This window comes from Dipteris shenzhenensis, chromosome 32, assembly GCF_047967505.1.
Source record: "Dipteris shenzhenensis isolate YYH24624 ecotype China chromosome 32, Dip_SZ_1.0, whole genome shotgun sequence".
NCBI lineage: Eukaryota > Viridiplantae > Streptophyta > Polypodiopsida > Gleicheniales > Dipteridaceae > Dipteris > Dipteris shenzhenensis.
The window spans coordinates 31,853,522-31,880,881 of record NC_141627.1 but is presented as its reverse complement, the minus strand read 5'-3'; the positions used below and the strand labels follow the sequence as shown (position 1 = coordinate 31,880,881).

The following is a 27,360-nucleotide window of genomic DNA, read 5'->3' as shown; positions in this document are numbered from 1 at the left end:
ACTTGCTTCGAAAGAAGCATTCTCTGAAGCTATAATCCGTGTCCAAACTGGAACACCCAAAAAAACTGGTAGACCATCGGTTCATAACTCATGATGGAAGAGTCTTCATGGAAGTATCAATGGGCAAAGATATGGTCCCCTGATCTATCCTCGGAATGCTCCTACATGAGGATAATAAGTAAAAATTCAGTTGGCTATATCCAGTCAATGGTGCTGTTCTAGACATGTATATAGTCAACCATCATAGGAATAACATCCTATGTGATCCAAAGACTACGGAAATATACAATCCGAAATCTCTTAAAACAAGATCCACTCTCGGATATTCTGTATAAACTTGTGCACAATAAACCGCTCCGATCACAGGATCATCTAGTTCTTAGGATCTCTTATCTAGGAACACCAAGTTCCAAACAAAGCACTGACAGACCATCATGTGAAGAGATGTGGTAACCCTCCCTAAGATTGAGTCCAGAGTATGGAGCTCCAGGGTTGAACCCAAAAAATACATGGCTTCTCTCAGGGTAAAGAATCTTAGTCAGCCCTCATAAAAAATCTAATCAAGTTGCCCCCAATTCAATTCAGCCTACTTGTACTTCACCCTAGAGGTCCTTGGGTATTGTTTCACACTGGATTATATCACCACATCAGAGAATCTTAAATGTAACATACCTTAGTGTCCCATTCCACCAAATTATACTGCAAATAAAAAACTCGGTGGACAATATGAGTGAATCAGGGTAGCCAATCCCTCTTCAACTCAGATCATCCCAGATTGAGTTAGGGTGGCAAATCCGTTCTCAATCCTTTTCTTAATGTGATTATATCACCCCCTTGTGTTACAATACCCCAACCAATAGGTCAAAGAAGAAAACCAGTGGGTAGCATCCCTAACAACTCTTGAATCCTGACTATCCATGACCTCGGGCTAAAAGAGAATGACCCTGCCTTTGGACATGATTTGATGGAAGTCTTTTCATTTCTCCCCCCGCTGGTCGGAGTAGAGAAATGAGAAGCTTCTGGTCCCGTTATTCCATCTCTTCTTGAGCGGTACATTCTCAGAGCTCCTTGGCCTCTTGAGCCTCGCAGTCTTAGAGTTCCTTGGCAACCCGAGCCTCTCGATCACGTTCTTCTTTTGCTTCTTGAGCCTCCCGATTGCGTTCTTCTTTTGCCTCCTGAGCTAGCCTTTTGCGCTCTCTGGTACCCTGGCCTGCTCACGATCTTCCCGCATCTTCTGAAGCTGGGTCATGCGGGTGAAGAGGGACCTCGAACTGTTGTTGCTGCATCTGCATCATAGCCTGCAACATGGCTGTTGTGGCAAACATGGAAGTGTCTGCAGGACTTTGTGGTGGTGGTGGTTGAGGCATTGAACCCTCCCCATTTGTGTTGGACTGCTCACTGGTACTCATGGTGTCTTGTTTGGACCATAAAACAATAGAGCTGCCCCTAAATTGACTCTCCCTATCTCAGGAAAGAAAAGTGAAGCTCTGATACCAATGCAGCAGGAGATGGACTATCCTCACTCTCCCTCTTGCTCAACACTAACCGCAACTGACAAATGATGCACTCAATACACAAGTGATGCTGTGGATGTGAGTAAGAGAATCAGAGGGAGAGAAATGTAGTGGACCTCCGAAGAGGAATATATAACTGAAATGTATGAATGCCCAAAGGGCTGAATACAACTGTATGGAGGGGCTGAAACCCTCAACTGCAAAACTGGAAAAGACTAAGCTAACTAGAGGAGGTGAATCCTCGCTAGATTCTGAGGCACCCTGCTAGTCTGCTGCAGTGAAGCCTGGCTACTGCTGCTCTGAAGGCTTGAAGGCCTGAAGAAGGGATGAGGAATGGAGGCCAAGGGGGCTGCTTTTATAGCCAATAGGCCCCCTCGGGCCTCAAACTGACCGACCAGCAGTCTGTTGCGGGCCGATTGGGCTGCTTCTGTCCACCGACATGCTTCTGACTGCCGACTGTTGACGTGGCTCTTTGCTGACATCATTGCTAATGTGTTGCCCTGCTGATGTGGGATCTAGGCACTATCATCTCAGCATCACAGTGCCAAGCTGTCCTATGACAACTTCGAGTGAGGCCCATGGAGAGAGCCAGGGGCCGACATAGACAGATCCCAGACATGCTTCAGACACACTAGGATTCCAGATGGGACTCTAGCTTGGCTCATTCACAGCTCCAATTGATCATGGATGAGTTTATTCACCCCCGATGTCAGACCCTTCTGCAGCAGAGCATCCTACGATCAGCGGAGCAGGGTGACATATGCAGATGTCAGACATATTTCTGGGACACCCGGGCTGGGCCACAGAGATCCTCCTTAATACACCTGAGATGTACCATTTTGCCAGTACCTATTATCCCAGTTTCTTCTAGTTACATTTTGTAGAGGTGTGCTGGAGACCTCTAGTGCCCTACATGGGGGTATGAGTGCGATGTATTTCGGATCCTGGTCTTATTGGGTTTGTGGGCCTTCGCAGATGTTAATAAAATTCTCTCCCCCCCTCTCCTCTGTCTATATTGTTCTGAATAGCCGTAATCTGGAAAATGGGGTATAATTTTGCTCTTCAAAACTTTTAAAGTTTTCTTTCTAGATGAACCTGAGAACTTTTGTAGAGTTTATGATACATTATGTGGGAAGAGGAAAATAGGGTTTTAAGTGAGTCATCCAGTTCCATCATTCAGTCTCATGGTTTTGCTCTCATGCATCCTCTTGGCTCTTTGAAGATTCCTATAAAATCTCTCTCTCTCTCTCTCTCTTCCATTTATGTTGTTTTGAATAGCCTTAACCTTGGAAATTGGGTATAATTTTTGTCTTTAAAATATATTGTGGTTAACTTTGGAGAGATTATGATACCTCTCTGTGGGGATGGGAAAATGGTTCCTTAATTGAGTCATCTTGATTTCATAGCACAGTCTCAATGTAGTAGTCGATTTGTTCATTTTAATTGTCTCGTTTCATGTGCTTTTTTGGGGGAGGTGGGGGAGCTTGCAAGGACCGTTACTGGCATAGGAATAGGGGTTGTTGATCAGCTTGTGACAGATTTCATGTTTTTGCATGGGTTGTTCAGTGGTACCAGTTTTATTTGAACACAGTTTGGCACCTCCAAAGAGTTTACCTTTGCTCCCAGCTGATCCAGTCAATTGTGAGGAGCCACCACAAGTTATGAGTCCTCCAACTGACTACGAGGTTGCCCTTGCTCTCAGAGTATTAGAAGGGTGCTGTCTTCTAGATAGAGCAAGCAGAATTGTTGCAGATCAACACATGGCTGTTAAGGTATGTCCTTCCTTGTACCAAATATTCCTATTTCGTTGTCGTATCCTTCGAGTGGAAGAGTGCGACTTCCACATGCTCGTCTGACACGGCATAAATGCATACCAAGCAAAATGAATTCTGTGCTGATGCCTGACGAGCAAAGAAAAGTTGGGATATATAGGAGGCTAGTGTATATGATTTGTATTGTGACAGCTGTGTGTTAATTACATGACTTTTCCTTCCATTCTTCTCTCCTTCCTTACAACACCGGGTTATCTTCCATTGTATCCTTGTTTTCTGCCATAGAGGGGTTGTTGGATAATTAGGGTCAATGCCCATTGCCCACCTCCTAGCCCCCAAATGAGGATTGCAACAGGCTTGACACCTGTAGAAGTAGAACGTATAGAGGGAGTGGGAGAGACTGCCACGTGGGCAGAAGACAGTACGCCACGTGGTCAGTGACCGAACCTCCTACTTGTAGGCAGCTACATGGGCTGCACAGGAGGTACGGTGAGTACCTGCACTCTTCACTGCAAAGAAGCCATTAAAAAATTGCAAAATGGCAAAGCCAAGGATCACGAAGGCGTTCCAGCAAAACTTCTGATTCTTGGGTAGGGGATACTTGTTTCGATCTTGGCCAATTTCTTCATTGAGGTTCCTTTAGAAGGCTTTCCCGTCTCTTGGACCACTAACACCATCATTCAAACCCCAAGACGGGGGATCCCATAGTATTGGATGGCCAAGTGTATGGGTCAGCAATTGAGGTACATATAAGTTTGTATGTAAAGGGTATAGGCATGCCTACAGATGGTCAGGTAGGCTTTAGATGAGAACGATCCACACTATCTTGCATCATTTTCACCCTCTTAGCCCTCATAGAGGAGACTAGACACTGGGGAAACTTTGGTTGGGTGGTGACTTCTCTTGCAAGTCCGTGAGTAGTTGTGAGATCATCTAAAAGGCTACATCAAGATTCAAACTATAAGAGAGTAGCGCATCTCGGCTGGACGAATAAGAGAGTTGAGAAGAGGAGACATTTGGTTTTGGGGTTGTTAAAATGGCTTTGAAAGCATTGACGCTCAAGTTTAGCAAGTGTGGCATACCCCCTACTCAATCGGGCATGCACATCATGAAGATCGGGCTTGGAAAGATAACTCTCATGTATGTACAAGATGCAAGAACCTTCACCGGAAGTGAATTGCTTCTCCCACGCATTGAAGATCATAACCTTGGTTTTCCGGAGGAGAGCAAGGCCATGTCCATGGTTAAAACGTACGATCACGTTCGATGCGTACCGTTCGATATTAGTGCGGTACTAAACGAACTAAAAAATCTTAGGCGTACATCCGATGGTACGATCGATACCCCAAAAAAAGACATAGATTTTAGAGTTTTGGAGTAGGTACTTGTACAAGCTTTAAAACTTGTACAAACATGTAATATAGGTGCTTGATGGAGATAAAGAGGGAGAGAGATGAAGATTCTTGATGCAGCTTGAGCCTCGTCACTTGTTGGAGATGGAGAAGGGAGAGTTGAGACTTAGAGTCGGAGGTAGATGCTTAGTGTGAGATCATAGTGAGGGGAGAGGGGGTTTATATGGAACCTTGCCATTTGGGAGGCCCAAAATCAGTTTGGTAGAACCACCACCAATAACAAAACCAGTCATCCAAAACAAACGAACGAAAAAAAAAAAAACCCCCCGAACATAACGTACGGATCGTTCCGTACGTTGAACGAGGGCAACCATGGGCCCATGTCATCGGCATATAGGAGAATCAGGTGCCTCGCCTGGTCACTCGCGATGAGTGACTCAAACTCATCAGTGTACAACCCATACAAGGTTGGTGATAAGGGCTGTCCTGTTTGACCGTAGTTGTGTTCATGATTGTTGGAGTTATCCAGGTCACCTTCCCACTTGTGAGCGCCCAAATGAGGACATCATGGGCGAGGTGTACCAACTGGGATTTAGAGGACACATGGAGTCCGTGGCCTACAAACCATGACGTATTCAAGCGTACCAACTCCTCTGGTCTACCTCTGTTGCTAGTGCCATAGATGAGGTTAGGGCCAGCCAAGGTAGTTTGCTCCGTTCTAATGTTGTGGTGCCAAATTTCTTGACTCTATGAAGTTACATGACCATCTAAAAGGCTACAACAAGATTCAAACTGTAAGAGCGTAGCTCCAAATTCTGCTGGTAGGATATGGTGTGGGACTGATGACTTGTTGCGGATCTTCAGTAAAACTTGTAGTCTCTCCATTCAAGTCTAGTTGCCTTTGATAGATTTGGGCTTCAACACGGGCCGCCATACATCTCGGCTAGACAAATAAGAGAGTCGAAGAGGAGACATTTGGTTTTGGGATTGTTAAAATGGCGCTGGAAGCATCGACGCTCAAGTTTAGCAAGTGTGGCATACCCCCTGCTCAATCGGGCATGCATAGCTAGTCTTATCATGAAGATAGGGCTGAAAGGATAACTCTCACGTATGTACAGGATGCAAGAACCTTCACCGGAAGTGAGTTGCTTCTCGCACGCATTGAAGATCATAATCTTGGTTTTCCAAAGGTTGACCTTTAGATCATGTGTCTCACAGAAAGTCTGAATTGCGTCCGGTTATGGTCCAGTTTGTGGCCGAGGAAGATATCCTACTTCTTATGGCAGGCCGCCCACTCTTATGGCTGGCCGCCCACGGAGGCTTGCCCATCGGCCCGTGGTTGGAGCAGATGCGGGTGGAGGGGCAGTGTCACTGTAGCTCTGCTGGTTTTCTTTAGACGATCCTGCACTACCTTTGGAGCTGTTGTAGCGCAATGAGGATTTGGATGGGAGCCCTTAGGATTATGATCTATATGCAGAGTCTTCAAAGGGACTACACTTGGGGGATGGTGGCTTGGTTGACTAAGGGAGGACACGTGTTCTAGATTGACAAGATCTCCGCAGCTTACTGGATACAGGGTCAGAGCATTCAGAGAATAGAGCTCCATGAGGCAGTCCCTCTTGATAGCCTGGCTCCTCCTTCTCTAGAGGACAGCGTATGGGAGGTAGTAGCCAGTATCACTGCGTGGAACATTTGGGTTGCTCGCTGCAGTGTGGTGATGGGTGAGCATCCAGTTCCACCCTCGGCTACCTTGGTCGCCATCTGGCAGGATATCATCTACACGCTCCACCTGGGAGCGTGGGACCCCAGGTTGTAGGGCGACTGTCGCGAGGCGTGCTCGATGATGCAAGGCTTGGCCTGTAGGAGTTTTTTACATTTTCACTCCGCGAGGGATTCGCTGGTTGTATAGTCCCCCCACCTAGTTGTTAGCCCCAATACCAGAGATCCCCTAGGCAGTGAGCTGGGTTTCTCTGGAATAGGCCGGTTTTTCTTTCAGCCTTTACCCGGTTTTTTCCATACTCAGCATCTTTGGGGCGGCTGTTTTGTATGAAGTCTTTCAAGCATTAATAGAAGGTTCCTTCTTTTGCAAGAAAAACAAAGTTAAAAAAAAAGTCTGAATTGTGTCCAAATGTTGCTAGAGACACAGGTGGAGGAGGAGAGTAAGGCCATGTCATCGGCATATAGGAGAATCAGATGCCTCGCCTAGTCATTCACAATGAGTGACTCAAAACTCATCAGTGTACAGCCCATACAAGGTTGGTGATAAGGGCAGCCCTGTTTGACCGCAATTGGGCTCATGATTGCTGGAGTTATCTAGGTCACCTCCCCACTTGTGAGCCCCCAAATGAAGACAGCATGGGCGAGGTGTACCAACTGGGATTTAGAGATGCCACATGGCTGAGTCTGCCCTTCACCTCCGGAGTGCTGTCAGAAACTCAGTACAAAGACTTTGTATAAATGGATGCTCAAGTATGTGTGGGTCTGTGGATTTGTACGTGTGAGAGCATATGTTTATACTACGGTCTACACCCAGTATTGGGTGCTGATGATGTCAGTGGGGATGTCATAGTAGCTAGTCCCTGCTATGCGTGATGGAGTTTGTGGTTTTCAACCTTATGAGTGACTATCATGAGATTGAAGCTGCACTATGTTGTGTTATTAGAGGATGAGTTTGGGCATGTTCCTGGATTCATCTAGATATATGCCACGTGGGCAAGGAAGGAACTGCCATGGGGGCACATTTTGATTGGAATGCAGGGGGCTACCACTTGCACAGCATGTTAGCTGTCATGTGGGCAACATAAGCAGCACCAGTTGTGACCAAGTCCAGCAGAGGCTACTCAAGGGAATGGAGGTTTGGACCTGCAAGGGAGGCTGCAACCTGCAACAAGCAGCAACAGAATGCACAGCACTGAGGGAATGTTTTGAGCATTGCAAGAGCTGGTCCGGGCATACAAACAGGTTGGATGCATGCGAAATATAAGCGCCTGGAGCAAGACTGACATGCGGCAGCAAAGCGCCTTTCTGGGCCAGGTATGTCTGCAGGTTCAAGTTGGGTCAGTCTGCAGATTGGTTGGCTGTTTTCTGAAGAATTCGAACCCTATAAAAGCCCTCTCAGCCCTGCGGCCATTCTATCCTATCCATTCTACAAAGCCACGCTATCTACCAGAGCAGCAGGGAGCCTGAGGATCACCTAGAGGCTGTGCAGTACAGTCTGCGTGTGCAGTACAGTCTGCAGATCACCTACAGGCTGAAGAGCAGTACCCTGCAATTAGGGTTTACAGGTTCACAGGTTGGCTGCAGTTCCAGAACAGCAAACAGAGCTGAGGTTCGTGGAGCACTCATCTACAGGTCTTCTCCACGAAGAGCAGCAGCATGGAGTGTCCAGGGAGCACCACCACGCAGCCCATCTGAAGCTCTAGGTGAGCACGCAGGCTGGAGTGATTTGAAGGTGCCACAATTCCCCACGAGGAGGTAGGATAACAGTGTTTGGAGTCACAGGGGTCCACATCTAGGCAGCACCTTGCTGATAAGGTGGATTTGAAATTAGCACTGTGTGATTCCTGGGATACTCTTTGTTTATCTTCCGCTGTCGGGAGCATTGGATGTAGAAGCAACCTCTATCTCTGTTTTCTAACAATGATCTCTGTACATCCAGTTGCTACTGCATTTGTCCAACCAAACTGCCTGACTCAAATCTAGACAAGTAATGATCTGGAATGAGCATCTATGTGGAGGGGTCTCGCTGCAAGATAGAATGATGCCGTGTCTTTCCTTAGATCATATGAGATAACACCATGACCTATATTCTCTCAAAACCAATCCAATCATCCTCTCAGCTCTTGGCCCTCAAGTTAGTCAGTTTGCGGAGCGCGAGGCATTTAGAGCTGTTGGGCAGGCAGGTTTTCACGCAGACCACGTGACAATGGACCACATGAGGTCTCCTTGAGGAGGCCAGAACACAAAAGCAGAGGATTTACTGTTCGTTTTGAATTTCTGCAAGGCCTTTGGCACAATGCCACAGGCTCGACCATTCGGGCGTCTACAGGACTTAGGGTACAGTTGGGACATCATTTGGTCAGTCATGACAATCTATAAGCGGATATCAGCCAGAGTCTGGAGCGGGCAGAGACTACCATGAAGGGCTCTTGTCATCTATGCCGCTTGCAACTAAGGGAGATGAGCAGTTTTGGTATGCTGGGTGGTCCATTGATCATTTACCGCCATATGCATACTCACTAGATGTCTCTTTCTTGTGTCTGACACAGTAGGAGACTCATCAGATCATTTAAGATGATTTATGGTAGATGTACATCCATAGGAATGCTTGCATCCACACGGGGCCAGGATGGACTTCTACAGAGAGTATTCCTGCACCTAAGGGAGGATGCCAGACACTAGGATATATATAGATTCATCTTTCCCATGCAGAATAGATCTTCATGGGTCAGCTCAGGACCTCATCACACAGATTCCAAATTGAGGCAGGATGAGAGATTACAGCCATAGAGACATGAGGTTCTGCACTCTTTATGACACACGAGGTGGGGACCGGGGAGCACATTGTGGAGTGCAATGCCCCAGATATTATAAGATCTAATGGAGGTATCGTTGCCTTTTTCACACAGGGCCATGAGTACTTCCTAAAAAGAGGAGCTGATGACACCAATAAGAGATCTCAGACATGGTTCAGAGACACTCCGACTCTCAATGGGGCCCTCGTTAGGTCCAAAGAGATCTTAGGCTACTCATGATCGATAGGACACAAGCTGAGACATGATAGGAAGTAATCCAGACATATGGAGTCTCTTTCCTATAGCCCCTAAGATCACTAGTAGATTTTATTGGAAGTGCGATAGGCTTCTCTTGTTCTTCCTATGGGGGGTGTACGTTCATGTTGATTTTGAGATTTCTTGGTCTCGTTGGCTTTGTTTGCCTTCCGTAGACATTTTGCCTTCCGTAGACGTTAAGATATCTTTCTTTCTTTCTTCTTTCTCCCTCCTTCTTCCCTCCTGCACAGCCCCCTCACCTCTCCTCCTCTCGCCTCAGCCTCCTCCCTCTTTCTGTCCTCATCCCGCTCTCCTCATCTCACACTACTCTCAGCCCATCCCGCTCCATCCCTCAACCCGCCTCTCAGCCCATCCCATCAGCCCCGCCCCATGTCGCAGTCCGCCTCTCAGCCCATGCACCCTGGTTCCACCCTCCTGGAGCCCCCCCACCACTGTGAGGTCCCGCTGGGTGCCAAGAGAGAAGGCGCTGCCAAGAACGAGGGTCCCGCTACTGTCAGGCCAGGTGGAAAGAAGGCGGAGGCACCAGGCCAAAAAACGGGGAAGAGGAGCAACAGTCTGCGGACAGGCTATGTACATCGAGGTAGTAGAGAGGAGAGGGTCGCACCAAAGGCCAAGAAGGCAGGGTCTTCTTGGAAGGGAAGGTTGGGATGGATTTTCTCCATTGCTTCCAACAGGTGTCCTAACGGGGTGACTCCTGCTGTTTGAATGTGCCCTTAAACAGTGTCCTTAGGCTCTCATATGGGAAAAGTGTCAGGGCATCTAATGCTCGGATTGGTGTATGGGAGGCACAGGAACCGAGGTGTGAAGGGCTGTGTGCATGAAGGCTGCCTTGGAGTCGAGGGGTCATTGCTTGCCAACTTGTGTCGGAAAGGTCATCTCCCCATCTGTAAGCCTCCATATGAGGAGAGCATGGGGGGGGTGGATCTAGGTTTTGAGAGAATGCCACATGGGCAGCACTATGGCTTCCATGGGGGCAGAGATCAGAGAAAGAAAAGGAAGGTACCTAGAAGAGCCATGGTGGCTGCAATAGATGGAGTTTGTGGACAGAGAAATGGCGATGGACAATCAGCCTGGATCTGGCCTGTTACAGGCAGATTTAGAGCAGCATCAGATGTCGGGGATACCAGAGTTCATAGGTGCCTTGATGGCAAGCTGAATAGCATGGGCTGTGGGCAGGATGATAGGCTGCAACAGGCCCTGGAGATGGCGCATCAAGCAGAGGGAGCCAGCAGGCTTGGTCGGCCAGTATTGGGGCTGGTACGGCTGGTCAGAGCCAGCCTATCAAGCCTAGAAGATGGCAGGGACAAGGGGGCTGGACCCCACATAATATGGAGGGATTTATGCCCTGGAACAAAGGCAGAACCAGCTGGCCTGGAAGGGTGAGTAAAAGCCCTTATATAGGGCCCTGGTTGGGCTGGTAGGCGCAGCCAACCAGGTCGGTTTTGGACAGACTGAGTCAGCCAGCAAGGGGCTGACCAGTTGGCTATTTTCAAGTGACCCTTGGGGCTGGGCCTCATTTTGCATCCAGCAGCCAGCACAATTGGAAGCAGCAGGAGCAGCAGCACACACTCCCTCAGGCCGACATCCAGGAGGCAAAGGAGTTCAAGAAGAGCTGCAGACCTGAGCCCACAGAGGGCTGGGACTTTGGCTGTCCATCGCCATTTCTCTGTGGACAGAGAAATGGCGATGGACAATCAGCCTGGATCTGGCCTGTCAGAGGCAGATTTAGAGCAGCATCAGATGTCGGGGATACCAGAGTTCATAGGCGCCTTGATGGCAAGCTGACTAGCATGGGCTGTGGGCAGGCTGTGTTGGTAAACTGAAAGGAAAGCAAAGAGTGAACACAAATTCAGAATACTTGCATATAGAATGAAGAAGAGTGAGGTCCTTATGTAGGCACCTCTTACATGCTCACTGACATCATTGATGACTTCAGAGCTCCACAATCATCTCCTCAATCTGCTCCTAGATTCTCTCAATCATCCTATGTGGCTTACCACCACCACCTAACTGTGCTTATGGGCACCTAACTGTGCCTCTAGCACTCACACATAGAAACCAAGGTGTGCCTGAGGCATACACCTTGATATATCCCAACAAACCCCCCCTCAAGGGAATGCCTCAGGCTATGTCAAGGATACAGCTAGCACAAGGTGTCTCATGCCATCTCATGGTGGTCATGGATCTATCAATGGCTAGGATCTCAAGCTAGCAAGGGTTCCCATGGGTGTAAGGTAAACAAAAGGGATACAAAAAGACCTTCCAATGGTTATCTCCCCTGCATGTACATGCACACAATGTCTGCAGGAGGTACCATGGAGCAAAAAAACATACACATGGCCTACATCATAAGGTGACGAGAGGTGTTTACAAAACACACAAAACACAATAGTTTATTTTCATTCATTTTGGAGGACTATCCAGGCGGAGTACCTTGACTCAACATAAAAAGAGAGATCTGGAGCATACATAGAGATGATTTAAAATGCATAATCTTCAAAGGATGCCTCATCTTGTGGAGGCACATCAATTGAAAGTAGATTGGCATTCTTTGTCTTTGAAGTTACTTCCTTTTTGGCAACCATTATCTTGGCAATCTTCAACAAGGAAGCCATGTTGGCATTTTCTTTCTTTGTAGCATAACAAGACATTGCTTTATGTTTAGGCTTTTCACATATTTTGCATAAGCAAGCCATGAGAGGGTCTAACCCAGGTATTGGGCAGTGTCTTCTCTCTTACAAGGCTAGAATAACAACTGAAAAGCTTCAGAATATAAGCATTTAATGTAGCAAAGTCTTGTGACCAAATTTCAATCAATGATGCTTTCACTTATATGCTTCACAGAGGTGGCTAAATGAAAGCTTTCCAATCAAGACCAGGTATAGCAACTCGAAGCAAAGCTGAAGCCACAGTTGTACTGATGCTATTGAAAACTTCAAAAACTCAGAAATGCTAAAGTAGCATCTTATGTAGCATCACTTTCGAAAACTTGTCAAAACTGTCAAAAACAAAGGACTGAACTTGGAGGGTTTGTATCTCACTCTCCAGAGCAAAGAAAAAGGGGGTTTCTGAGGCAAAAGAAAGCTCATATACCACAGAAGGTCCACTGAGGAGAAGGGGCGCAAATCCGCGTCAGAGCGCCATAGCTTGCCTCTTCATTTTCGACTGGTTTTTCTCTGTTTTCAGCTTGAATATGCAGCCATTGCTGCTCAAATTTCAGCACAGGATAGCTCAAGGTATGGAGAAGCTCCCTCTGAAAGGAATTAGAGAAGCATGGAGCAGCCTTAGAGAAAACGTGGAAGACAGGGTCGACGATCTGCGTGAAATGACGACTTGCAACGACGAAGATTCGTCAATTCCTTGCAGCCAAGGGTTTGCCCCTTCGAGGTGTATCTCCAGCAGGAAGGGCGTGGAGAATGGCAGAGAAACGGAGGAGAACAGGCTTAAGCAAGATTTGGGAAGAAGGGGAAGAGATGGTGAAGAAGAAGATGGAGAAGAAGATGATGATGTGGCAGAAATGGGATCAAGGGGGATCAAAGGGCTCTGATACCATGTTGGTAAACTGAAAGGAAAGCAAAGAGTGAACACAAATTCAGAATACTTGCATATAGAATGAAGAAGAGTGAGGTCCTTACGTAGGCACCTCTTACATGCTCACTGACATCACTGATGACTTCAGAGCTCCACAATCATCTCCTCAATCTGCTCCTAGATTCTCTCAATCATCCTATGTGGCTTACCACCACCTAACTGTGCTTATGGGCACCTAATTGTGCCTCTAGCACTCACACATAGAAACCAAGGTGTGCCTGAGGCATACACCTTGATATATCCCAATAGGCTGATAGGCTGCAACAAGCCCTGGAGATGGCGCATCAAGCAGAGGAAGCCAGCAGGCTTGGTCAGCCAATATTGGGGCTAGTATGGCTGGTCAGAGCCAGCTTGCCAAGCCTAGAAGATGGCAGGGCCAAGGGGGGCTGGACCCCACATAATATGGAGGGCTTTATGCCCTGGAACAAATGCAGAACCTGCTGGCCTTTAAGGGCAAGTAAGAGCCCTTATATAGGGCCCTGGTTGGGCTGGTAGGGGCAGCCAACCAGGTTGGTTTTGGACAGACTGAGTCAGCCAGCAAGGGGCTGACCAGTCGGCTATTTTCAAGTGGCCCTTGGGGCCTATAAAAGCAGAGGCCCTGGGCCTCATTTTGCATCCAGCAGCCAGCACAATTGGGAGCAGCAGGAGCAGCAGTACACACTCCCTCAGGCCGACATCTAGGAGGCAGAGGAGTTCAAGAAGAGCTGCAGACTGAGCTCACAGAGGGCTGGGACTTTGGCTGTCTTCTAGGGCAGTAAGGAGCTGAGGTCAGAGGACGGAGAGTCTATATACGCTCGAGGTGGAGCACGCGGGCTTAAGTCGAGAGATATCCGGCATATAGTAAAGTACGTGGTGGTACGATCAAAGGACCTCTGGTGGGACTTCGGATCTCTCTCTCTTTTGTATTGTATCCATAGCTTTGGACGGAAATATATATTCTTTTGGTAGCTTCTATATCTGGCTGGTTCATTGTCTATTGATGAGACTGCACGTCTATTTGATGCACATAAGTTTAAGAAGTTTGTGATTCCACTCCCCACATACACTGTGTGAGCTCTTGGGCTATTTTATCAGTCTTCCGCTGTCCATACCCTTTGTTGGTCGATTTCTAACATGGTATCAGAGCCCAAGTAGGAGGCTCACAAGTGTGGGAGCTTGAAGGCAGGGACCTTGCTGAAGGACGACCCTAATTCAGAGGCTCTTGGGAATCACCTTCCACGACTGGAGGAGAGTGCCCTTGTGAGAAGGAGGGTGACTCAGGTTCAGTCAGGTGTGTACAGAGTTTTGGTCTATAGAAGGTTGAGCTTGTTCGATTTTGCTATGTGATTTAGCAGCAGAGATGTCGATTTCAAAAGCCTCTTCAGCCCCTTCTCTCCCTTCCTCCTCCAGATTTCTTTCTTTCACCATCCCAAACTTTGGAGAGTTTGGGAAATTGGATGGGACAAATTACCCTATTTGGAAGGTGAAGATTCATAGTCATTTAGTGGCTCGGAAACTATGGAAACTGACAACGGGAACGGAGGCGAAGCTGGAGGATGTGATGGATAACAATAGGACGATACTCATACCAATAGATGGAGAGGAGCTCGAAGCTTGGGATCATAGAGATGCCCACTCCCTGGCATTGATTATAGGGACTACGGTGGACTCTGTGCTTCCTCACATCCAGATGACTGACACGTCAGTAGAGGTGTGGGCTATTCTAAAGGATTTGTACGAGATAGATAACACATTCCAGATCTTGTTTCTTCAGCATCAGCTCTACAACTTAGACATGGATGAAGGAGATTTTGTACATGACCACTTGACAAAGGTCAAGGTGGTGAGGGATCAACTAGCATTGGTTGGTTAGAAGGTGGACTCGTGTCATTTGGCCTTGATGGTACTGAGGAGGCTACCATGGAGTTTCAAAAGCTTCGTTACGACTGTGACAGTAGGACAGAGAACCAAACCTGTGACTTTTGAATAGTTGGGTCCATTACTGCTCTAGGAAGAAGCTAGGGAGAAGCTCTACAACAACGACAACGATGACAAGGGGTTGCTAGCAAGTGATAATGCTGGCAAAGGAAAGGGCAAGCCTAATAGTGGCAAGCCCAAGAAGGATGACTCTGGAAATGACGAGGACACTTCCAAGAAGAGGAAGCAGAAGAAGAAGTGCTTCTATTGTGACATGCAAGTGTTGGAGATAAGTGCACACTAAGTGTACTATTTCCTAGTCTAAGTCTAAGTCTAGTCTTTATGTCTTGAGTGTGAGCCATGTGGCACTTCTACAATTATCCCATAAACATTCTTGCATTATGTCTTGTACTTTGGCCCATATATTCAATGGGTCACATCATTCTAATCGATCTGTCTAGCTTGTGTCTTGTCTACACTCTTCTCAAGGTATTTCTTATCTTTCAGTCTTGTCATCTCATTTCCATTTCCAGTTTCTAGTTCTAGTTCTTTTTCATATTCCAACATGGTATCAGAGCCAGCTTGATCCCTCTTCTCCACCCTCAGTCTGCTGTAGCCATAGCTGCCCCTTCTCAGATTTCTCCCCCGCTCAGCTGGTCGCCATCTTCCTCTTCTTCCCGTCTTCTCCACGCCGTACTTCGCTGCCGCTGTAAAACTGCCCGCCATCTCTCTTCCCGATCTGCGCGTCTTTCAGATCTGTTGCGCAGTTCCAGATCTGCACGCCATTGCGCTGCCAGATCTGTTGCGCAGTTCCAGATCTGCACGTCAGATCTGCGCAGATCTGGCGCTGCTTCCGCTCCTGCTGTCGCTCAGCCAGATCTGAGCGCCACGCAGCATCTATCTCTCCTCTCCGTACGACCGCCGCTGTACGCCGCCGTACTTCGTTCGTCTTCGTCCGTACGCCGTCTTCGTCAGCATCCGTACAGTCCGTACAGTCCGTACGACTGTACGGAATCTGTACCTGCACCCGTTGTCTGCAGATCTGGCCTCTACTGCTGCAGATCTGTCTGCCATTTCTGCCCTGATTTCTGAGCTGAAGGAGCTGCCCACGACTTTTTGAAGCTGCTGCCCGTACCTTTTCCGTTCGAAATAAAGGAGGAGCTGAAGTTTTTTTTTATCTCTGCCCAACCTGCATTCAGTTCTACATTCAGTTCTTACTAAGGTACTGTACATTGTCTCTTTCAGTTTGCTGAGCAGTCTTTGTTAATCCTCATATCTGCAAACTGCTGGTTCCTCCTGCTTCGATGGGCTGTCATATGCTATGGCCCTGACAAAGTGGTGAGAGAACTGGCTTCTAGGATCTCTTCTTCTCATTTATTTCTACAATATTGTAAGGGAATAGACACTGCCCTTGCATCCTAGCAAGAGGTAAGACCTTCCCACATGGCATCCTCCTCTCATTCTCTCATGTCTATCGACAAATTCAATGGGTCCAATTTTCATACTTGGCAGATCAAACTCAAGTGCCATCTTATGAAAGAAGGCCTTTGGGACATTGTTCACCGTGATGCCCCCGAAGGTCCATCTGAGCAAATTGTTACTGCCAAGAACGACAAAGCCTATGCTATCATATTGCTTGGCCTTGGAGATGATTACATTCATCACATCTCCGACATACAGTCAGCTCCTCAAGCATGGATCACTCTGGATACTCTTTTTGGAGCCCGATCTAAAAACTCTAAAATTGCACTTATGATCTCACTCTTTGATCTACATATGCAGGAAGGAGCTACTATAGCCTCTCATGTTAATTATCTTCGCAGTCTTATGGTTCAGCTTGCGTCAGTCAAGTCTCCCATCTCCGAAGATATTGCTATTGCCGTGCTTCTCAAAAGCTTACCTGACTCCTATGCTACTCTTGTCACTACCTTCAAGTATCATAATAATCCTTCTCTTGAGGGTATCATCAATGCTCTCCAAGAGGAAGAAAGAACTCAACAACGCAAGGTAACTGACACTGCCTTTTTAGCAAAGAAAGGCAGTTCTAAGGTAAGAAAGCCTTGCACCCATTGTGGGAAGACTAATCATCTGGAGAAGGACTGTTTCAAGGCTCATCCATGCACCATTTGTGGCCGTGATAATCACCGGGAGAGGGATTGCTATTCCAAAACCTCTACATCAGCTCCTGGATCTACCTCAGCCCATGTTGCTGCAACATCTCCATCAGCTGATCCTGCTGTTCCTTCCTTACATGATGAAAAATGGGCTTTCTGATTACTTCTATGTCTTGTCTACCACCTTGACCACCGATGATGTAGGTCAAGGGGTTCTAGTGTCTTGGTCTTTCTATTGGTCTACAGTCAGTCTTCTGTCTATCTAGTCTTGTCTGTCTGTCTATTTGTCTATCAATCTGACTATGTTTTAAGATCCATCTTGTCCCTACCCTTGTGGACCCATATGAGGATATCACTTGAGGAGGGGTGTCTCAGGATCTTTTGTCTGTCGTGTCTTCTATCTTGTCTCTCAGTCTATCATTCTTTATGTCTGTCCTCTAGTCTTGTCTTTCTTACTCCTAGTGTCCACTTAAGGAGGGTGTTGGAGATAAGTGCACACTAAGTGTACTATTTCCTAGTCTAAGTCTAAGTCTAGTCTTTATGTCTTGAGTGTGTGCCATGTGGCACTTCTACAATTATCCCATAAACATTCTTGCATTATGTCTTGTACTTTGGCCCATATATTCAATGGGTCACATCATTCTAATCGATCTGTCTAGCTTGTGTCTTGTCTACACTCTTCTCAAGGTATTTCTTATCTTTCAGTCTTGTCATCTCATTTCCATTTCCAGTTTCTAGTTCTAGTTCTTTTTCATATTCCAACAGCAAGGCCATTTTGCGAAGGATTGCAAAAAGAACAAGGTGGATCAAAAGAACAAAAAGGAGTCCAACTCAGATTCGGATGGTGATACAAAAGCCAAAGCTAATGTGATAATCGAAAAACTGTTCTTGGTGACATCTCCTTGTGTTACTGAGGTAAGGTATGCCGACCTAGAAACCATAGTGATGATGTCTGACATTGAGATGTGGGCTGATGGGGAGTCGGAGACCTTTGTGAAGGTGAAGGACATTATGGAGTGCTTGGAATCTTCTGCTGTTGATACTGACACGAGGGTGAATTCCATGGAGTGTCCTAGGGTTTCATGTTCAGATGGATGCTGTACTTCAGAAGGGGGCAGTATAGGATTGCATAGGTTATTGGTATGTGCCTCAATGAGGTGCATGGTTTGCTTTCAGAGCAAGCACATAGGCAATACGACGATCTGATATTTGATGTTCTTAATTTCAGCCTTTACAACATGCTGTGGAGAGAATCCGCTCTTCATATGTTTCGAGTAATGCGAGATTGGAAGGAATGGGCCTTCTTTGAAGGCAAAAGGGGAAGTGTGGCAGCTTCTTCAAATCTCGGATACAGATTGCTGGAAGGTGATGGACAAGGTGTATTGAAGCCAGAAGAGTACCTGCTTGAGAGCTCAGTGAGAGTTTGTGGTCCAGGTTATCTGGAGATAGTCTTGGGATTTCATTTCTCGAGATGGTTCTTTTATTGCGGACCTTGCCAAAGGAAGGACGGGTTGAAACATACCCTCAGAGCATGGTGCTTGAAAGACTCCAGGTTGTTCACTCATTATGAGCGGGACAACTGGAAGATTGTGGCGTTTGGGTTGCTCGAGTTCGAAGGCGGTAACGTGACTGAAGATGGTGGTGCTAGGAGGTGCTACCAGAGATCGACCTGTGTACCAGGATGGTGTGCGGAAGCGGAATCGAACCTGGTGGAGCAGGAGCCATTGGATGAAAAGTTAGGAAAAGATTTCGATGTTGAAATGTTCCAGAGGACTACGACCAGGGAGTTATTGGAGCATCGTCATCGAGGTGTTGGCATTGGGCCTAGATGTGTCGGTGATAGGGGGTGTTGGAAAGGTCACCTCCCCATCTGTAAGCCCCCATATGTAGTTCTTGCCGTGCCAGGCTGCCCGCCTTGTATCATGTATGCTGTAGGATAATATTAACATAATGCATTGTTGCAACTTCCTTTCTAGTGTTGCTTTCCTAGGCTCACTCCTGAGTGTTGAAACATCAGGCCATCATAATTGATTGTTGAAGTGTTTTCTTCTAGTTCTTGAGTGTTCTTGGTGGCATTAGTGCATGAAATCATGCATTTAAGACCTAGACATGTGTATTTTTATAGGCATATAATTTTGTATAACACAAGATTTTGATTCGAAACGCATTTGGAAAAAATTCCAAATTGTAAACGTTTTCAAACACGTTTCCAAACATCTAGCAACTATGCCCTAATGTGGATAAATCTTAGAAGTTCATATGCAGATGTGCAGGAAGCTGAGAACACCAAATACAAATTCTACTCATACACCTACTTAGAACTGCTTCAAAAGTTGGATGGGCTAACTTCAATAAAAGATTGGCTATTACTTGAACTCTGTGTAGGTTACTAGTTTAGAAGGAACTAATCTAATTTCACTTGAGCACTCCACACAAAAGACATGGGAATTCCTGAGCATGTAACATTGCCGTTTTCTTTTGTTCAATGACTTGAAAAGCTCTATTTTTTAATGAACTTCTCAATCAAATGTTCTGTGTATACAATAAAGGCAAGTGGCCTCTCATGACGAGTAATTTGGGGTGAGATTCATGGTCATTGTGTTTTAATAGATTGTACTCTAGAAATTTTGAGATGCAGGCTTTGTTGGTGTGGGTCACATGTTATATTAATTGCTAGCTTTAATGCTTGACATTTTTGTTAGCCAGGAGGTGATTGAGTTGCTATCAACAGGTGGGGTACTGGAGCAAGGAGCATGCGTAGATGCTTTACTAGCTTTAATGCTCGATAACTTCGTAAATCAACAGGTGTATACTATTCTCCTGCAAAAGAAAAGCTTGGATTGCAATTTTTTGTGTCAATGCTCCACATGCACCTTGTCAGTCGATTCCTTTGTAGCACTATTGCAAGATATGATATGAACGTTTAACATGATACTTGATTGGTTTGGTTGGTGGGTGTTCACAAGTTATGCCTATTGATGTTTGGGGATCTCTAGGAATGTGGGTCATGAGAATTACACAGCTATGCGTAATCTCAATTTTGAGTGAATGCTTTGCTTTTGAATGACATATAGCGGCTTTCTTGTTTGTCGTTCTATGCTAGACATCAATATACTGGGCATGGGTGGTGGCAAGGGGGCTATGTTAGGTGTCACAGCGGAAAGAGCAAGTGATAGATATGACCAAGCGTGGGAGAGGAATTGTGAGCTCATGCATGTGTGATACGAAGGCTGGGGACCCCATCAAGTAATCATGGTTGTTCCCCCTCCATGTGGGAAACATGTGAGAGAGCAGTGACTTGTGGTCTTTGATTGGAGGGAAATTCAGAAAAAGGGCCGACAATTGGGAAATAGCGATGGAGGGCCAAGGCAGGGAGCTGTAGATGAGATTGTCATTTTGTCTGTCATACGATGCCCGGCTCCAGCTGATATACCTATAGGTATTACATTATATGTTTCATATGACGCCAACCACAACTGCGCTACCCCCAATCGAGCCCGCATTGTGATGTGGTCAATTTTTTTGACTTAAACATAATGTGGGTTTGGACGGCCTCTTTAGCGTGCTCCCTGTCAGTGTGACTTTTAATCCCAAACTCTGCAAGTTGCCTAGGCAACACACACACACACACACACACTTTGTTTTTGGGGTGAAAACTTTGATTGATTATATTACAAGAATAGTCACCTCAGAAAAGAGGTGCTAGAAAATACATCAACTGAAGATCTCAGTATAAGCCCAATATACATCCTGATCTATCTTGCGAGTCTGCAAGCAATCAAAAAAAAATTGCTGCAGAGAACACTTACACACACACACACATACATATAGATAGAGAGATAGATATTTATGTGTGTGTATATACAAGGATAGGTATGAGTTTGATGTTGTGAAACAAATTAATGACACAATTTGATTAGTGGGCTTGTTAGAACTTTGAAGCTTGGATTAATTGCCAGCAACAATTTTTTCCTGATCAAGTTCTTCTGTGGATGTTGTAGCAATTCATACGCTATGAGGGACTTAAGAAAATCTCTGATCTGGTGAAAAATGTTCATGTAGACGAAAAGATGAGGTATGCTGACATCTTTATAAAACATCTCAGATTTTTCTTTAACTAATGCTTAAGAGATTTTATTTAATCCTTGGTATATACTTCATTTGAAAAGATTCTAATAATGCCATGCGGATGACCAGTGTGGTTTTTTACAAATATGTGAGTCTCCTTATGGTGTCTTTGCAATTAGTATTCAGCGCTCTGCTGAGAATCCTGCTTGAGTTTCTTATGGTTCAAATGTAGGAAGAGTATCTCTGGGTACACTTTGGTAACTGGTTTGAGATACATATAAATAGACGTTGAATGCCTGGCAGCTGATACATTGTGCTTGACATCCAAGGTTAACTATGGGCGGCAGTTTTTAGTGTTTTTGACAGGGGACTGCATTTTTAAATTTGGTATCAATATTATGATAGTAATGTGCAGTGACATTACCCTTCAGGGGTCAGTGGCTTACGTGGCCTAGTAGGCTTGTAGTGCCTAGTTATGACAGTTTGTACAATTAATACTGATCTAGTGTCCTAGGTGTGCCAAGCGTTGTAAGTGGACTAGCGTTAAGTAAGGTGATCACTAGGCTTAAGAGTGGTAGCTAGGGCATTTGGAACATGCCAGTTGTGGAGACCATATTGATACTGTCATTGCTGGGTAGTTAGGCCTCCTGTTGTTAGGTTCAGGTGGGACTGAAATGGCCGCATGCATTGATGAGTATTTCAGGTAGATTTGATTGTTTCAAATTCCTTCAGACTCCAACCTAGATCTATTGCGGGAGGAAGGGGAAAACGTTCTATTTATTATTTTTGTTCAGCTAATCTTAGCATGGGACTACTATGAGGGGAAGATTAAAGACGCTATTCACTTTCAGAGACAGTTTTGAGATAGCCAACCTTGGCTGTTGTGTCATTTTCTCCGCGTTAGGGCAGCAATGGCATTTCAATTCATAGTAGAAGTACTCAGGGAGATCCTTGCGTATTATAAGATGGAGCATGACAGGGCTGCAACTACACACAACTATCCAACAAGGACATTTTTCCAATATTGGACATCACATGAGTATGACAGAGGCTCATAGGCAGCCTCATTTATCGACCCAACGTAAGACCCGACATCAACTTTGCATTGGGTTATTGGCTCAATTCTTCACGAACTTGAGGGAGGACCCTGGGTAAGCTGCTACATGTGTTTTGAGTACATCCGAGGTACTCATTTTGTGTAGTGCCAAGAGACACACTCACTGGGTTGTGTGGCTATGATTGGCAAGGGACCCCCCCCATCATCCAAATACAAGAAGGTCTAGTCAGTTGGGCTGCTTGCATTGCGACATGGCGAGGTAGTATGGCTAAGATGGATCTTGGATGACACGGGTTCTGGCTAGGATGATTTGAGCATCGTGAATCGCAACTACTAGAGTAGTATTTCAACTTCTTTCTTATTTAAGTGGTCTTGAGGTTTGAATAGAGGCATTGTGCCTAGTAAACATTCTATCATACACTCGAGGAAGACCATCAACAAATCACCAAAAAACGCATCATCAAATCAGACAAAAGCTCTTTCTTAATTTGATCCTTTTCCATTTGAAAACAAGAAACATCAAACATAAGGTCTTACAATTATAACTGATAGATTCTGTCTAAATTATCAAGCAAAAACTTTATGTGAAGCGCGTGAGGATGCTTTGTAAGAAACTTGTGGTCTTAAGTTTGATGTATTATCAATAACCGAGTAAGAATGATGGGCAGGGGCCCCATATTGGACCCTCTATCAAGCATATATAAGAAAACTGGTTAAGCTTCTATACCAACTCTTATGCTAGGGTCTAGTACTCCTGGTACTTTTATCTGTAGATGATTAGTATCTGGCTGCAATCACTAGGCAGCAACGCACTGTTGGAGAAAGTTCAACTGAGCTCGAATGGGGTTGTGATTGAACTTTGAAGCATACAAATTGCTACCACTGGGCACATATTGTCTGTAGAACTGAGCATAAGAGCTGTTATAAGTGGATATAAACTCAGTATAAGGGCTGGTGTAACTAGCTGTTAACTGAGCTTAGAGCTGGCTGTAGAAATGAGGGCAAGAGTTGGTGTAACTGGCTGTTACAAGAGCTGTTGTAACTGGTTGTCAACTGAGCGTAGGGCTAGATGTAGCATGGAGCTTAAGAGCTGGGGTGATTGGCTGCATTTAGGCTAGGAACTGGCTGCAAAACTAAGCTTAGAAGCTGCTTGTAATGGCTTTTAACTGAGTATAGTGTGTGCCTAAAAGAGAGGCTGAATTCTGATCGGAGTGAAAGATTGAAAGAAAGTGATTTACAAGGCTACAAGAGGCTGAATTGGCCTATGAAACCGGAGTGTGACAATGATATAGTGTCTCCTCATGGTATGTGGTTTAATTTTTAATGTTTTCATGATAAAATAATCCCCCTATCTTTAATATGTTCTGGCCCAAAAAAATTTAACCACAATAGGAAAAAAATTAAGGCAAACAGGTCTACAGAGTTAAGTCCTAGGAACGAAAATAAAGTATTTAATTTGATGTAAAAGAATTAATTTTAAGGTCTTTTCTGAAGAACAAAGGAAAAAAAATCCGCAAAACTCCAGAGCCACAAGATGTTCCAACTCAATAGCCACAGGTACTTTAAATTTCTATGATTCATTCATTATTTGATTGCACTGAAGTACCAAGCTCTTGGTCTGTTCGTGCATGCTTTCAGTGATTCAAATTGGACTGGGAATTATAATACTAGACACTCCACTGGGGGAAACCGTTTCTTTATTCATGCATTTCATGGTTGCGCAAGAAACAATCCATTGTGGCAACATCATCATGTGAAGCTGAGTACAAGGCAGCCTTTGTTGAGGCTTGCCGAGCAGGCCACGTGTCCTCCATGCGTTGGGTGTTGGTCCCAAACCGCCTCAGCTGCACCGCCTCCTTGCACCCCAAAAGGGTCGACCAAGGATACAAGAAGGCCTTCAAATTACGCCATATATACAAGGCCCCATCCATTACACACATTGATTTATGGAATAATCTCCCATTGCATATGTGTCACATAGCGCAGACAGGAGCCCAATACCCTTTGAATAATACAAGCCACAAGGGGGTACAACCAAGGGGGTTCGCCCATATCAAATACCCCCGGTGGGCTAAGTATCCCTAGTCGACCCTTTTGGGTGGGGGTGCAAGGAGGAGACACAGCTATGGGGTGGTTTGGGACCTGCACCTAGTGCATGGAGGACATGCGGCATGCTCTGCGAGCCTCAACAATTGGTACCAGAGCGGGCAATGATGCCGGCGGACTATGATTGTCCTGGGCGGTTGTCACATGCACGACACGTGGCGGCGCCTGACTCCAGGCAGACTTGACTGTTGCAAAGTGTCGCGATACGCAGCAGATGAATTTGTGACTGCCGATCCGCACTGGTGGCTGGCTGTCCATGTTTAAATTTTGAGACATGTCGGCTTTGATTTGTGCCATATATACAAGGCCCCATCAATTACACATTGATTTATGGGATAATCTCCCATTGTACATGTGTCACGCACACAAGAGTCCAATACCCTTTGAATAACCCAAGCAACAAGGGGGTGCAACCAAGGGGGTTAGCCCATATCCAACAGCCTTGACCACTATACTAAAAGATGTATAGCTCAAGAGATTGATGGGAGATCTTCGTTGTGGTTTGCAACCATCGACTTTCATTCTCACTGATTGTTAGATCACTATTGTAGTGGCACGGAATCCTGTGTTTCATGGACACACGGAACACATTGAGATACATTATCATCATGTTGGAGAGATTACATATAGGAGGGATCCGTTTGATTTACTGTCCTACACATGACATTGCAGCTCTTTTCGCCAAGCCTCTATCCAAAGAAAACTTTGAAGCTTTCCACAAAGCTTTGGGCTTTCTTCATTTGGCGATTGAGATCACTTCTTGTACACCAGGACATTGTCACTGTAGGGGGTTGGAAATATTGGTATATTAAGGCTATACCTCTGTAATAATTAGTTCATAGGTTAGGGGCACTTTTTCCTTCTAAGGTCTTTATTATTGGTTGAGTTTAGGGCTATGGGTTTTTATTGTAGTGTAGGTTGACGTAGCGTTTGTCATGCTGAAAACCCTTTTATTCAGTTTCTCATTCTTGCAACTTCAGATCTTATTTTTCTTCACCACTGCTCACTCCACTCTTAATTCTCCTCCCATTTTTCACACGTACGTCATCCATGACATGTATGTGAGTTATGCTTACGTGGCTCTTCTATGCCACACGTTAATGGGGTAATATGGCTGTCTCATGATATGTGTCACTTTATGTGCTTATATGGCTGTCTCATGCCATGTGCCATTTTTGTACTGTGGCTGTCCTTGCCAGGTGTCACTTAGGACATGTGGTTGGTATCATTAATGACATGCCACTGTCTCCCACATGTCATGCCGTGTATCTCTTGTTCCACATGTAATTTGTACCATGTGTCATGTGACATGTCTGCTTACTGAATTTTGCCATGTGCATATTTAAATGGCTAAGGTATGGACACGCTCCCTATGTGAAACCATCTAGTAGCATGTGTGTATTGACATCTCACATATCCATGAGCTGCATGTAAGGTGGTGTTGTTCTGCAATGCAAGGTGTACTATTTGACGCTTGTAGCCCTTGTCCTTCTTCTAGATTTGAAGCAGCCATATCGGAATTAGGAGATTCTAAACCTTGAAAACAAATAATATACAGGGTGGTGTAGCTTGTGAAGGACTGTTTTCATCATTGGGGCAAGACGGCCTGATCGCCAAGAGAATGCAATATTGTATGACAATGTTTCTTGATTTGGGATGTATGATCTATTAGCATCCACGAACAAGAAATATTAAAGATGCCCTTACTCTGGTGGACTTCTTTGCTTGTAAATACAGGTTGAAATGTGCAGAGTTTTTATTACTATTGGTGGGCAATGTGCTGCCGTGTAGTGCTCTTGAAGATAGAGAGAGCAAAGATTCCAACCTTTCTGCTGAAGATGCACAGGAGGAGCTGCAAGCTTTCCTAGGAATTGAACTCGCTTTGGTTTTGGAAAAAGCAGAACAGGTCAAGTCTTTTTCTGGCACTCAGGAAAAGGAATCTTCTGTACAATTACAGGCGAAACAGCTAGTCGAATTGTTAGATTCAAGTGATTGGTGAGAAGCAGATTTTCATGCTTGCTTACTACCCTTGTACCTGTTTTCTGTACCAGTGCTCAGTGCTCCATGCTCATTGCTTATATTGACATGTGTTGAATTTTAGAGGCTACTTTGAAAGATGGGCCCTGCATGGCAGTTGTACAGTTCATTTGTATTTTAATGTTTAGAGAGCTATCTAATGGTTAAGGCCCTGTGTAGTGTTGCTCAAGCTTTGCAAATTGGGGACTTCTCTCCAAAAGCGCTTACACAAAAAATGTCGTTCAGTATGGGAGTTAGTTTTCATGGAGTTTTCCAAGAGTTAAAGCTTATCTCCAAAAAGAATTAGAAAGGCGGGGCTGCAATGTGGTACTACATTTGTGGAAAATCAAGTCTAGGACATCGAGGCTCTCAAAGCGGTAGTCTCGCAATGTTGTTAAGCATGAATGTTAAAGTTGCTAATTGGACCACTTGTTGACAAGACACCTAAGCTCACATCTTCTTTAATTTAGAGCTAGATGAAGCCATAATATGCTACTTGATAAAACTAATGTCAAGATGCACACAATAAAGTGATGACAAAGTAAAACCACGGTATACTTCAACTCAAGAAGCATATGCATAATAGTTGCCGAGGCACATATGAGAAGCACTTCCCTTTTGAAGGATGTCGGACCTTCAACAAGCACAACAACAACTCTCTCATATTGCTGTTTAAGAGAGAGATGGACCATGCCATGCCATAGTCTTTGAGCTTGGAAGCAAGCCAATGAACAAAGCCTCCTTGCTTCGCTAGTGCTTTTCGTGAAAAAAATGATTGCTCGTACCATATATCTAATATTTCTAGAAATCTAACAAGGATATAGTCATTGTGGAGGTAGATGCTAGTGGTAAAGGATTAGGCAAGATCATGGCACGAGCATAAAGTGCTACATAAAATGGCTCATGTACAATGTGTATGACTATATCAAATGTTTGCAATTGTAAATGCTTTGATCAGGGTCAGTCATTAAGTATAAAAGAAAAGGATTGTAGCCTAATGTCAATCAAGTGAAAAAGATGGGTGTACTCCATGAGTCCTATAACTTTAATGGTGAATAGAAGAAAGGAAAAGAAAACGTGGTTC

General features: G+C 45.3%; 1 protein-coding gene across 1 annotated transcript in view; it reads left to right on the top strand.

Moving 5' to 3' along the window:
• The window catches only part of ISI1 (binding protein), a 29,985-nt gene extending 3,492 nt beyond the window's left edge, over positions 1–26,493 (top strand). The window contains exons 2-5 of the mRNA XM_087370331.1: positions 3,081–3,286; positions 19,736–19,834; positions 21,031–21,104; positions 25,998–26,493. Coding sequence (XP_087226457.1) covers positions 3,081–3,286; positions 19,736–19,834; positions 21,031–21,104; positions 25,998–26,259 — 641 coding nt within the window. The 3' untranslated portion in view covers positions 26,260–26,493. The remainder of the gene's footprint in view (positions 1–3,080; positions 3,287–19,735; positions 19,835–21,030; positions 21,105–25,997) is intronic.
• The last annotated feature ends 867 nt before the right edge of the window (positions 26,494–27,360 follow it).